The sequence below is a fragment of the Agelaius phoeniceus genome, chromosome W, assembly GCF_051311805.1.
Source record: "Agelaius phoeniceus isolate bAgePho1 chromosome W, bAgePho1.hap1, whole genome shotgun sequence".
Classification (NCBI taxonomy): Eukaryota; Metazoa; Chordata; class Aves; order Passeriformes; family Icteridae; genus Agelaius; species Agelaius phoeniceus.
Window position 1 is genome coordinate 11473624 of NC_135301.1, and position 14319 is coordinate 11487942.

Here is a 14319-nt window from a genome sequence, read left to right on the forward strand (position 1 = left end):
TCTTCCCTATCCTTACCATAACTGTTTTTGGGTCCCAAAGTGATGGAACTTTGTCACCACCTGCTGTTATCCATAGTTTTTCAAATTCTCTCTAATTTTCCTCTTCCCTTATAATTACTCTCATTGTTTCATCTGAAGACTGTGTGATCCTGTACAGTCTTCAAGCTTATATACTGGGGATTAGCCCTGACAGTCTGGTAATACCTAGGCCACCATCTCTTGTGCTGAAATAAAGGATGGTATCAGATATACTTGAAGGTAAATGCAACCAGTTCGTGATGGCAGATCTAATTGCCAAATCAAGACTCAAGGTCCATGGCTTTCACACCAGCCTGGTCTGCCAAATAGATCAATCTGGGGATAGTATATCCTTTCAAGATGTCTACCTTCTGAAATGGTTTTAAAAGAGCCTTTTCAATCTGATGTAGCCAATCTTCCAGTTTTCCCAGTAAGTCTGGTTTTGATATTCCTACCCATGGATCAATGCAAAATCACAGGTATTTCTCAGTTAGCAGGATCAGTCATATTGCGGGGCAGGCCATTAATTGTCCCTGGTGGACAGTCACTGATAGTATATGAGTCCTTGATAGGCTTGATATAGAAGTCATAGCACTTCTCCCCTTGCATCCTGAGGCCTGTAAGATCACAAAAAGCATTTAAGATTTCAATATTTCTCTTCATTCCCTCCCATGGTCCACTTAACGAAACAAGGTCATCTGGAAAGGTCATAAATGTTAAATTTTTCTCACAATATTGGTAACCATATCCCTCCTCTTCAAGCTTCCACAGCAGAGGGTCCACAGCTAGATTAAATAGAATCTGAGACATTGAATCACTGATTCCCAATCCAAATCCTGATGGGATCCGACTGCTCATCCCTCAGGTCGATATATGTCTTGATGTTACCATACATGCTTGCAATCAGAGCAATATGATTGTCCATACCCTTCTGCCATGTCTGGGATGATACCAGAGATCAACCAAAGATGGAACAGTTCCATTAACTGGCACTGTATCTATTTTAATAAGATCCCTCAAACTAAGATTTCTTTCACTGTGACCACGGCTTAGAATGCCAAGTTGTCCATTTGGCCAACTGATCAAAAAACACCAAGGCCCTTGAATGTTTCAGGTAATTCCCATCTCAACCTGGACACCATGTGCACCTTGTCAAGAGGGATACTGCATCTCAGGGATTCCACCACATCCAGGATATTGTTGGTGCAGCCAGATGATAGGGAGGAAGCAACGTATAACACTGTCTCTGGGCAGAAGTTAACTCAATTACCATGAAGGCATTCCAGCAGGACCACAAGGAGGTGTGACATCTGCAGCTCTGCTCAGCTAGTAACTATGGTCGTGTCTTAAGTTATAATTCCTCCGGCCAGAAAGGTTTGCCACACACCTCCCAAATCCTGATAGCTTGACATAGTGGACGGCAATACTATTTCTCTCAATCTAGAAAGTGAGCAGAGCCAGAGAAATGCTTTACCTTAGTAAAGAAAGGGTCCTTCTCCCTCACCCCCCCTTCCAAAAAAAAAAAAAAAAAGGCAAGCAAACATCGCCCTAAGCAGTACCACTGCTCTCGTCCGGCGGCAGAGAAAACAGAGCTCCCCACCTCATCGAGTTACGAAGGCGAAACCCACCGCTAACTTCACAGAAACGACGAAGTCAAGATGGCGGTCACCCGGCGACGGGAGAGAACCGCTGTAGCGGACTGCGTCTCCAAGAGCCAATTGTAGCCAGCCTTACTGCTGAAAGAAAGAAGACTACAACTCCCGGCAGCCGCCGCGCGGCCCGGCTAGGGGACCTGGGAGGGAAGGCGAGGGGCGGAGGTAATAAATAGTGGCACGGAGCACTCGTCTTGTGTAAGATGGTGGTGGCTGCTACGCTCTAAGTGGAGTGCGTGGCAGGCAGGCACGTACTTGTCTCCTCGCCGCCTCTGTGTTGTGGTTTTAGCCGCGGGTAGGGGCTGTGGAGCAATAGTGAGAGGGAAATCCAGGCTTGCGTGCCTCGGTGCCGGCCGGTTGCTGGTGGTACTACTCAAGAAGAGGCCGCTGCTCCAGTCCCTTCAGCAGGAGGAAGCTGAGGTTGCTGTGGGCGGGGATCGATTGGTTCTTCCCTGTTCGGCTATGTCGGACAATCAGAGTTGGAATTCCTCTGGTTCCGAAGACGACCCCGAGACAGAGCTCGGGCTGCCTGTTGAGCTCTGTGGGGTACTCAGCAAGGTAAGCTGCGTTTCCTCCTCCCCGCAGCCTGTGCCTGACGGCCTCTCGCTTCCCTTTTCCGCGTCGCACTACAGTCCCCTTCCTACAGCTTGGCCCTAACCCTAATTCTGAAGCTGGCTGAGGGCTGTCAGCCCCGGCTGCCTGTTTCCTCCCCACCCCGCTATTCCAGAGGATCAGGCTAAGGCTCCTGCGTCCCCCGGCGCCGGTGGAGGGGCCTGGTTGGGGCGTGGGAGGCGCCGTCATGGCCGATGCAGCCGCCACCTGATGGCGTGGAGCCTGCTAGGCAGACGCTCCGGCGTCCGGCACAAACCCCCCGCGCTCCCTCCCTCAGCCGGAGGCACCACCACATCCCCCCTGGACCAGGGGAGGAGGAGGCTCACGTCCTTATACTCGAATCTGCTTAGTACCTGTCCGTCCTTCCCCCACCCCTCGCAACCTTCGAGAGGCGGCATGAGGGAGCAGTTTCTTGAGGAAGAGTCGCGGGTGAGGCTTCAGCCGCGCGCGGCTGGGGGAAGGGTTGGTGGCTGGCTGTCTCTGCTGCCCCCATATCGAGCCTGCTGGCTAGCTGGCGTAAGCTTCCGGGAAGAGGCCCGCGAGGGGGCAGCCAGGTACGCGCGGGGAGGTGTCTCCCCCACTCCTTAGGCTTCTGGCCGAAGCTGACATCAGTCCTGGGTGTGGTCTGGAGCCGCGACATCACACATCCCTGCCCGGGAGCTTCCTAAAGGCAGGCGCTGCTCGTGGTCACTTCCCAGAAGCAGGCCCCAGCACGAATGGCACAATCTTTGGTCCAACTATCAAAACAGGGCCATAAAATACTCCTTCAGCGGGAGGTACAGGAGGTGGGGAGGAGTGGAAGAAAAATTACATTGAAGTTTATTTCCCCCTTTTAAAAATAAGCATCACTTTTTGCTCTTATATCACTGAAAGTTAAATGACTTGCAAATATATGTTGGATGATACTGGGAAACTTGAAGGAGTGTTTTAAAACTGAATATTGAATTACTAAGTTTGAAAGCAGATTTTTTTTAAAAAACCGAAAATACTTTCAGAATAAAGTTGAAATATCTTTAGAATTAAAGCACTATGTTTTGAATTTCTTTCCTATGCAATAAGGCCAGACACAGACCTGTGTAGAAGGTACATATCATAGAGTACTGAAATTATAAGTAGGCCCTGGAAGCTGAGAGGAGCTGTGATGGGGCTAGTACTCTTTTGTGAGGGACTCTGTGAACTCCTTCAGTCTTGAAAATATTTCTAAGCCTAGAGATGGGAGGAACAGCTCGGAGGAAAGAAGGCCCTTGGCTCTCATCTGTAAAATCTTATAATCTAATAAGTTCTAGTGCTGTATTTTACTGGTGTAGCAGGTGAAGCCATGGCTTCTCCTGACATTCTGTAGCTTACATACATGCAAATGTTTCTGGATGATTGTGCTGAGTGTAGCTGATGCTGCCTTTTCTGTGAGAACATGGAATGGAATATGAATAGCTGAGTATGGTGAAACCTGTTGCAGTGAATATGCTTGAGGGACATTTACCTTTTACTAGTTGACACCTCAGCGATACTTGAGACAAGCCAAATAAAATCAAATGGTAGCATACCAAGCTTTCTACTAAAGAAATAATTACTTTTAATAATTTAATGCGTATAATTACTTTTTAAATCAATAAAAGTAGGCTACAGTTCTCTGTGTATGCACTACTGTTTCAGTTCTGCCCTTTGATAAAGAGCAAAGCTTTGGACGAAATGGAAAAATTTGGTAAGAGAATCTTATTACAAGTTGTGAAACTGGAAGGATTGCTGGCTCTAAACATTTTGGGTGCATGTGTGGGGAAAGGGGCAGGTTGGGCCTTGCCTTTTGTGAGGCAATGCACTGCCCTGTACACCTCACTCCCCCGGGGCCTGTATTCCAGCCCTGCAGTAGCTGCCAATCACTGGCATGCTGGAAGCAATGCCCCACACTCCACCCCTGGAGCCCCAGTCTAGCCCCAGAGGGCCAGATGACCAGAAGGACCCAGGAAAGCCAAAGGGTATTTAACACAGAACATGAGGTGAGCACATCTTGACCCTACCTCCTCTTGGAATTTCTATCAGCTGAACACTGCTGAAACTAGGATTGGTAGTTATATTTGTTCTTTTCTATATCTCTTCTGTTTTATTTTAATTCCTTCTTCTCTGAGTTTTGAGTAACTTAAAATCAGACTGGTTTGGAGTTTGCTAAGTTGAATGGGCTAAGTTTATGCTTTGCGGAATGTTTTAAACTTTTGCCAAAGTTCTCTGATTTTCTGAAGTTGCCAGTAAAGTTCCTCTTGTTATTTTGACCTCTTGAGAATATCTTGTCGGTATTTCTCCCTTGCATCTAACTCAGAGTACATGAAAAACTGTAAGCCCTTTTAACATTCTGTTTGATCAAGTTTTCTGGGGCCTCACAGAAGTGTATCCTACTGGTCTCTAAAAGTTTCAGAACTCCAGTGTGTTGGGTTTTTTTCCTATTGTATATCCAGCGTACAATTTTATGGTGAATATAAAGAAGGAACTTCAATGCGGAAGTGTCTTTCCTGAAGCCTGAGAAATACTAGCCAAAGTATTTTTAATTGTTGTTTTTTTATTAGCTGATCTTTGAATTTTTTTTTTACAGTGGACCAATTACATTCATGGGTGGCAGGATCGATGGGTAGTTCTGAAAAGCAACACACTCAGTTACTACAAGTCTGAAGATGAAACGGAGTATGGCTGTAGAGGCTCTATCTGTTTGAGCAAGGCTGTGATTACAGTAAGTGCTATTTCAGTACTGACATGTTTTTGGGTGTTACATATTTGTAGGCTAATGTCTGGTGATAGTAAACATGGGTATGGCAAATAAATTCTTGTAGGTTGTTTAATATTAAGGTTAGTTATATTAGTGCAACACTGTGGAGCCAGGGAAAGAGGTTACTAATAAGAAAATAAGCTGGTTTTATCTGAGATTGCAATATGAAGCTTTTCATATCTGTTATCTTGGAGGTTTCTGTGGGTAGGGATAGAGTTTGCTTCTGGAGGAGGTGGAGTTTTCCCAAGGGTCAGCCTAAGACCCCGGACCAACTTTGCAAAGGTGGCAGCATCCATCACAGTCTTTATACTTTGCATTAGAAAGAGAGGGTAGTATTTCTTTGACTGTACTTTCTGAACATAACTCTGTACAAAAATTGTGAAAGAAAATGTTGTGCTATGTATTTTCTTCTCTAAAGTGGGGTGCTGTTTCTGCCTAATGTTAAAAGATCCGGCATTATGCTAGTAAGAATAAAGAGCCTACATATAAGTGAAATCTTATAAAGATGAACTTGCCTTAGAAGATAAAGAAGAAAAATATTTTTGTAGCTTTCAGAGTTATATATACTAATTATGATTAATGCTTGCCAAAAAGCATGCTTTTCTGTGTTACTGTTAAATAGCCAGGTATTTGACTGGGGGAGGGGGAGAAAGCTGGACTTGTGTAGCACATAACTTCCTAGAGCAGTAGTGTTAAATCTTAGTATTTATGTTCTTATTCCACCAAATGCTTTGCTTTCAAACTGAATTGAGGATGACAAATAAGAAGTTCCCTTTACTAATATTCAGCTTAAAAATAGGTTGTTTTTTTTTAAACACAGTTGGATTTGGAAAAAAAAGACTGGACTGATGGCATCAACTTTATGTATTTTGGGAAAAAGATTGTGAAGAAAATACAGATTTTTACATTTAGATGTCTGACAGGTATTGTAGTCATCTGAAAATTAAAATAGATTGCCTGATTTCATTCAAAGCTCTTTTTAAAGCTGCTTAAACTTTTAAACTTGCTCAAAATTTTATTTTTTTCAGAAATTTATGGTGCACAGCAGCAGCATCTAGAAGTGCTCATTTAAGTGTACTTCTGGTAGTCTGTAGAGGTACTAGTCTCTGATTGGGACTTTCAAAAAGGTGTTTTATTCACTAGTAAGAGGTATAACATGTCAACCAGGCAGAGACAGGAAGGTGGTGCCAGGGAGGTAGGCCAAGAGATGTCTGGCAATGTGCTGTAGAGTACATCTCAGCAGCTTGAATTCCAGTTCTGGTGGTGGAGAATATAGTAATGCTGATATTGTTTTGGGAATGTTTTGGTATATTGTGCTTTGGGAAGGAAAGTTGGTGAGCTCCTTTTCTTATGACTAGGAAGTGTGTAACACAAACTTCTTGCAGATAGTGTTTTTCCTCTCTTTTATCTGGCACTTGTTGCATCTGGTAACTTGGTGTTGAATTGTTGACTCACCCCCTTTCCCCCCAGTTCTGGAGCTTCTTGAGTATATTGAGAAAAAATAAAAAGTATTTCTCAAAATTATTCTGATATTTTAGTTGTTTTATTTTCATTCAGAATCATGTTTGGTGACTGGTATTTGATAGTTTAATTGCTTGTAGTATGAAATGGCACATTTAAAACCTGGTAAACTGCTGGTAATTATTTCTAGTTGCAGTTAGTAATTGCTATGTAAGTATTAAAGGTTCAGGAATGCTATTAGGTCATGTGTCTCTAGGATACAGAAATTTACTTTTTCAGAATGAATGCTTCTGGTTTGATAGTTTGGTAGCAAATTAAATTTTTTTAAAACCTGTTTTCTATAATAGAAAATTAATTATGATAATTGTTTAGTCTTCCTGTAGTAGATAGGTAATCTTTATTTTCATGTCCTTGTAATGTCTTAATATAAGCTTACTAACATGTATCTAAATGCATAGAATACCAGTAGTTGCTAAAATGTGTAGATAATAATGAAGAGCTATTTTTGTTATCAGTGGAACTTATTTGTTACTGTACGTTTTGTGATGACTTTGGTAGAGAAGTTGGGTTTCTTACTGACTTAATGTTCAGTAGCACTGATCTGATGTAATTGGGATCCTCATCTTGAATATTTGTCAATAGTCTCACTATACTGTAAGTATAGTTTTCCTTAATCTCACTAATCCAGTCAGGCATAGTAACTACCAGTCTCCTAACCTTCTGTATTGCAGGAAATTTTCCTTAAGTACAAAGTAGGCTATGAGTGGTATGAAATGGTGTTGATGACCATAATGTTTCCTTGTAGGAGAGGGAGGGGACTGGATTCTCATGAAGCCTTCTTTAAGGTGCTCAGATTAGGTATGCCCATTTGTCTGATGGGAGATGTAAGGATTTTCTGTGTGTAATTATTGCTACTAGTAGTATAGAATGTCCATGTTTCATTGATGTATAAGGATAAATTTGGAAAACTGCTCTCATTGTGTAATCTTACTGTACTTTCAGCAATGAAGATAAGCCTTATGATAAATCATAAAATTAGGAGACGTGAATGCTGCATTTGGAAATCCACAGATTCCTGTGACAATAGTCTTTAATTGAATGGAAAATGTGGGGTCTGGTTGGACTATATTAACCACTGTGACCGAGAAGCTGATTTCTCTGTAATAGAGGACTAAAGGATTGTAACACACCAGAACATCTAAATGTAAGGGGGTAAACTGAGGTTCCTTTACTTTGGGTCAGTGCACAGAAGAAATACCAACCAGATAGTCTCAAGAGGTCAAAATTACACAAAAGTTTACAGGTAAAATATAAAAATCAAGGAAGTTTGGCAAAGGATTTAATACAACATCCAATTCAACATAAAACACTTATCATAGCATTAACTTAGCAACCTTTAAACTGTTTATTGTTACGTTACCATGAAAAGAGAATTAGAAGGAGAAGAAAGAGAGAAAGACAAAAAAGATATAGAAAAACACACATCTAGCTACCAACTCTTGGGTTCCAGTGTGGATTCCAAGTGGAGGCAGGGTCAGGCACATGGTCATGTCATGGTCAGCCTTTTAAATCCCAGGGCCTCCATGGACCCTCCTCTCAGGTGGGACTTCTGGTCATTCAGCCATTCAGGAGTTGGGTTAGGGCAGTGTAGCACTGCCCCGGTGTACCCTGATTGACAGACACTGTGGGACTGGGATGCTGGTTCTATGCCTGGGGAGTGGAGCATTTCACTGCCTTGCCAAAGCAAGGTCTGACCTGTCCCTTCCATCACACACGCATACATCCCAAAATGTCTTGAGACATCAATTTTTTCCAGTCTCTGACAAGGATGAATATTCTATTCTTACTGGATTACATTAAATAATGAACTCTCAAGAACTAGCCATGTGAATTAACTTCTGAAAGAAGGCACTGAAAGTCCATATATTATGCTATGTTGTGTTTTACATTATCTGGCTAAAAGCCTCAAAGGTGTTTAATTAGTTTATAACAGAGAGGAGGCTTGAATTCAAGTTGAAAGTTCTGCTGTGATCAAGGGATGAGAAGGAATTATGGGTATTATTAAAAGGTTGATATATGCACAGATTCAAGTTTTGTTCTGTTAGTCTAGCTTGGACACACTAAATTAGTGCTGCAGTTGGGTGAAAGGTTTTATTAAAAAAGCTAAGCTGTAAATCCATGCCCTGAGCAGAAGTACCATAGCAATAAATTTGTAATACTTGCTAGTTGCATGTGGAAGTATTGCTCCCAATTGTCTGAGGTTGGAAAACTATGTTTTAGTATGAGAGCACTTCATTAAATAATTGATTTCCTCTAACTTGATGAAGTACTTTCTCAGCTTTAATTGCTGCTAAAAAGATGACTTGAGTAAATGAAGATATAGAATACAATAGGGGCGTATTTAGAACACAAGGCAATTATACTTTTAGGCTTTGGTGTGAGCTTTAAATAATTTAATAGTTACATCCAGATTGGTAGAAAATCTTGGTTAAATGGGAGAGAAATCTGAATGGTGATGGTAGACAGTGCATCCAAAAAAACATTGCAGAGGCACATGTGGTCAAGAATGCTTATTCATATGTGAAAGGCCTGAGGTGATTGTATTCTGGAGTGGAAAATGCCAAAGAGCAATAGAAGAGTGAGGGGAGAGAAAGATTTGATGCCTAGGAGATGAGATGGGGCTGCTGTTGGTGAGACAGGCAGAAATTGTTTGCAACATGGGATTCTCCTGGACAATAATTTGTAGCATTCACATACTCAGTACAAATTTGTATATGAATATTACAGTCTGAGTTATCTGAACCAGCAGCGGCTGGGTTGATGTTCAGAGTGAAAATGTCAGAATGTTGTCCTGTATTGATCAAAATACTGTATGAAGTACTAATATCCTTGGCAAGCAAAATGCAAATATTTGGCTGGGTGAAAAACTGGAAGATTTCTTAGTATGTATTGAAGAAATTAGGTCAGAAGTGGAAAAGTACACATTCAGATCAGTTTAAATGAGACTGTTAATCATTATGGAATTCTTTGTCATAATATGACCAGTATGGGTGAAAAAATCGGTAATTTATGAAAGTATTAAATAACAAAATATTTTTGCTTTATATAATATTGCTAAAATATTCAGCTTTAGTACTTGAATAAAATCATTGCATATAATCATAGAATATCTTGAGTTGGAAGGGACCCATCGGGATCATCAAGTCCAATTTCTGGCCCTTCACAGGACATCCCAAGAGTCACACCATGTGCCTGAGTGTGTTTTCCAAAAGCTTCTTGAACTCATTTAGGCTTGGTGCTGTGACCACTTGCCTGGGGACCCTGTTCCAGTGCCCAACCATCCTTTGGGTGAAGAATCTTTTTCTAATATCCAACCTCAACCTCCCCTGACACAACTTCATGCCATTCCCTCGGGTCCTGTTGCTGGTCACCAGAGAGGAGATCAGTGTCTGCCCCTCCTTCTCCCCTCACAAAGAAGTTGTAGACTGCAATGAGGTCTCCCCTCAGTCTCCTGGCTGAACAGACCAAGTGACCTCAGCTCCTTCTTTAGACATGAACTTCAGTTGCTTCTTTTGCCATGTTCCTCCTGAATTGTAATCAGTGTTGTTTAGATCAAATCTTCTAGCATGCTTCAGCTACTTAGTCTGTTTGCCATGTCTTTCCACTCAGTTGAAGTCTACCATTCTCGAGTTAAGAGGACCAGTTAAACAGAACTTGCTACTCCATGTCTCCAGATGCTAAGAACATAGATTGCATTGTGATTAGAGTCTAATAAAGTCTTAAAAGTTTAAATTGCAGGAGAAAAGTTGTTTCACAATTAAATATGTATACATATATAGACTGACACCAGGTCAGTTTTAAACAATGAAAGCTTTTAGGCTGACATTTGTTAGCAGTATACCTTGTGCTTATAATTAGCTCTTACAGGTTGTTAATTATCATTATACATCAATTCTTATACACTAACCATTATCATTACATATTCAAAGCAGTCAGTCTTTAACACTTTTATCCTAAATTAGCAGCAACATGCAGTACCATGGAGCAAATGCCATATAGCTGGCTTGATAATGGTCTTGATGGTCCTAGTTGTTGAGGTCGAGGTGACCTGATGGGAGGATGTGACACAAACAGGATGGGGACAGTAGTGGTAGCACTACATTTATAGAAATGCTTATACAGTTGTACTGTATCAAGTTGCTTATGTTTGGATTCAAAGCAAGCTAGTCTTTGTCTGTTTAGTATGCTGCTGTGTGCAACCAGTCTCTGTCCTAGCTGCAGCTCCCCTGCTTTCATAGAATGGGAACTTTCCATTCCCAGTACTGTGAGTCTGAGTCCTGAGTGCTGTACTCTTTCTGACAGCTCAGCATAGAACTTCAAAGCATGACTTTGCTCTTATGGTAGAGTATCCTCCCGAGTGTTGCCTTGTGGTTTTCTTGTGAAATCCATATTGGATTGTTGGTGTATGTACAGCTTTTGGATCTTTCATGGTATACTGCAGTACACAGTATGAGATACAACAAAGACAGCTAATTGATACACAGATGGTGATTTTGGGGGTGCAGCAGTCTATGGGATTTCTGTTCTTGTATTTGTCCTATTAAAACTAAAATAAGTGATACATGGAGTTTCTGCATTCTCTAAAGTTGATATGAAGCTGTCTTGCTTCCTGCTCGATTAACAACTCTAACTTCTTCCTTTATATGATGGGATTCCTAATGAGTTTAACTTGGCAATTTCACATCAATTCTTAGCTGTTGTTTCTCCAGGTGGTATAATTCAGAATTTTTTTCCCCTCTATGGCTAATATATGCTGCTGGCAGATATTATAACTATTTTTCTCCTAATGGATACCTGAGAAGCATCATTTGCATTTTTCTGCAGTTCTCTGGTTTAATTCACACCAAGGTGACAACATGCACACTTCCATTTTCAGTATTTCATATCATGAAATGGTTTAAGTAGGAAGGGACCTTAAAGATCATCAAATTCCAACCCCCCTGCAAAGGGCAGCGACACCTTCCACTAGACCAGGTTGCTCAAGTATCCTGGTTTAGGGCAAATTTGGGAGAAAACCTCCAAAAGGGGCCCCCCCAGAAAGCAAACCCACATGGCCCCTCCCCCCCAACCAGTTTGGGAAGAATTTCCTCGGAGAGAAGTGGAAAAAAACCCGTTTCTTTAACAGGCAAAGCACTCCCCAGCACAAAAAATTAACACCAGATGACAAAACTCATTCGCTGCTGTGAAGAGATGACAAATTCAGAAAGTCTCTCCTGGGAGTGGTTGCTCTGTTATCAGTCCCTCTGGAGCTGGGAAAGGCTGCTGCCCAGAGTAGGCCCCGACAGGTCACAGCGTGTGAGCTCTCGGTGTTTCCCCGGATCCCAGTCCGGAGCAGGTTCGAATGGTTCCAAGAAAAGGGAAAACAAAACAGGGAAAACTTGGACTGCCTCAGCTAGCTAAACTAACTAACTAGCAAAAAGAGCGCTGTGTTCTGCCCTGTCTGTTCCCAGACACCACAGTGTTCCCGCAGACTGTGGAGGAGTGAGTGAGGCTGATAACAAAACTCCGTGCTTCTTCTTTTCCCCTGCCTTGCTCTCAGAGCCAGTCTTGAAGGCATAGAATATAATATCCAGCATAAACAGAACACACGATTGGAGATACAAGCATCATAACATCACCTTAGGACATTAAGTCATTCCTGTAGTTGTTAACAGATAGTTATCACTAAACAAAAGTTATGCCTTTAATAAAGCCGAGGGTTCTTCAGACTGTGTTCAAACAGTACAGGCCCATTGGTTATATCCTCATTTCTTGTAGTGTGTATTTGTGAGTGACCATGACACAAACTCAGACTGGCAGGGAATCTGAATTGTTTATTCAAAGAAATGAGATGGTTTTATACCCTTTTTCAAGGCACAGTATTTCCTTACAGGGTAATTCTCACTATGTGACCTATGCCATGTTGTCATGTCAGCAACGTGCTTTCTAAATGTCCTTCTATGGGGTGATCATGTGCTGTTCACCCATCTGTCAGCTTCTGGCAGGCTCTTCTCCTGCAGGGGTCTGCCGCGTATCATCTTGTCCCCCCAAGGTCAGGTGGAGACGAGCCTCTCTGTGCTGCCATGTTCTTCTTTGTGCTGCCATGTGCTTCTGCAGGTGGGTCCCACAGCCCACAGCTCAACTTCATCCCATCTCTTCACAAAACTCCCTCTTTTTTGTTTTATACAAACAAGACTCATGAAACAAAACAGTAATATTAGAATGTTTGGCCCACCTCCCAAACCAAACAAGCTCCATTCCTCACAAAAGCAGTATCTTTCCTATGAACAGGGGGATACATAAAAACACCCAATAACTGGTAACCGCACACATCTCCTTCCTATGAATGGAGACAATGATTAAACAGATAGAACCTTGAGAAACAACTTAAAATTGTCTAAAACCTTTACCATCACCTAGAGTCTGCAATTGCTGAGGAGTCCCATTTCACAGTGAAGACTCAGAGAGCCTTTCCCAGGAAAAACTTCCAAGTTTACCTCGAAAGAGGGTCCAGCTTTTATAAGATCAGATCAGCAAGTCAAAGCGATTTGATTATACTTTTAGTGCAGAAACACCTGGGTCTGATGGTATAATCCCCAGTCACCTAGGGCTAGGGCTTGGCCAGAGCCTCAAGCCTTGACTGAGAGGGTTTCCCTAAAATACCTACAAAATCGCCAAAAAACTTTATTAGTTGAAAAGGTATCAATCATAACATGAATGTATTTCAATTTACCGAACTCAGGGATCTGTGTAACATCGGTCTGCCAGATTTCTAGAGCTTGAAGTCCCTGGGGATCAACTCCGAGGGCAGGCCAAGGGTGCCACCTGTTGACAGTTGGCACAGGCTTGCATAATTTGCCATGCTTGCTTGTGTGTAAGCTGAAATTGTTTTCGAAGAGCTGCTGCACTCTGGTGAAAAAACCCATGTGACAGACGTGCCCGAGAAAAAACATCTGGCACAATAACGGCCCTGGCTAACTGGTCTGCACGGGCATTACCTTCAGAGATGGGGCCAGGAAGACCAGCATGGGAATATATGTGTAGGATATAATACCTTTTTGTATGCAACTGCACTGCAAAATGCAAATGTAGTAATTGAGAAAAGAGTAATGGGTTAGTTACTTCTTTGATATGAGCTTCTTCTATTCTTGTCACAATACCTGCAACATAAGCAGAGTCAGTAACAATGCTAAGCTCATCTTGAAATTTTTCAAAAGCCCTAACCACAGCTGCTAATTCTACCAGTGCAGAAGAACCATGAACTACTTTTATATCTTGTAGCCACTGCCTGTTACTTCGCCACACTATTACAGACCGCCCAGTCTTTCAAGAGCCATCAGTAAACACTGTGCAGGCATTGGCAATTGAAATTGAGGAACAGTAAGCGTTTTGAATAAAATTAAGATAAAAATTGACAGGGATGCCATCAACTTTTCTATGAGCCTGTTGAGCACTTAACACTTGTGTGATCTGTTCTAAGGCTCTGGGTGTCAGGATGCGAGGGGAAGTAAGTTCAGGATTCCCTTTGAATAATTGGGAAAGGGGGTAGAGTTGTTCAGTTGTAAAACCCAATAAAGGGTGTGTACCTGTCGTAGTTGAGACGGTCATAATACAAAGCCACACAGTCCATTTTCAGAAGGCTTCAAACTGTTTTAATTATAGCATGCATGCTTTTTATACATTCTTACAAAACTCATAAGTTTACACTTTATTCATTGGTCATGAAAGACAAAGTGCTTATTGGAATAGACAGTCGCAGGTTTCTCTTATTTATCCTTCTTTATT

The 14319-nt window shown here is 42.0% G+C and overlaps 1 protein-coding gene across 1 annotated transcript in view; it reads left to right on the forward strand.

The window, feature by feature from the left end:
* Nucleotides 1-2132: 2132 nt before the first annotated feature.
* Nucleotides 2133-14319, forward strand: part of LOC143696587 (ceramide transfer protein-like) — a 167196-nt gene continuing 155009 nt past the window's right edge. The window contains exons 1-2 of the mRNA XM_077193165.1: nucleotides 2133-2228; nucleotides 4864-4998. Coding sequence (XP_077049280.1) covers nucleotides 2133-2228; nucleotides 4864-4998 — 231 coding nt within the window. The remainder of the gene's footprint in view (nucleotides 2229-4863; nucleotides 4999-14319) is intronic.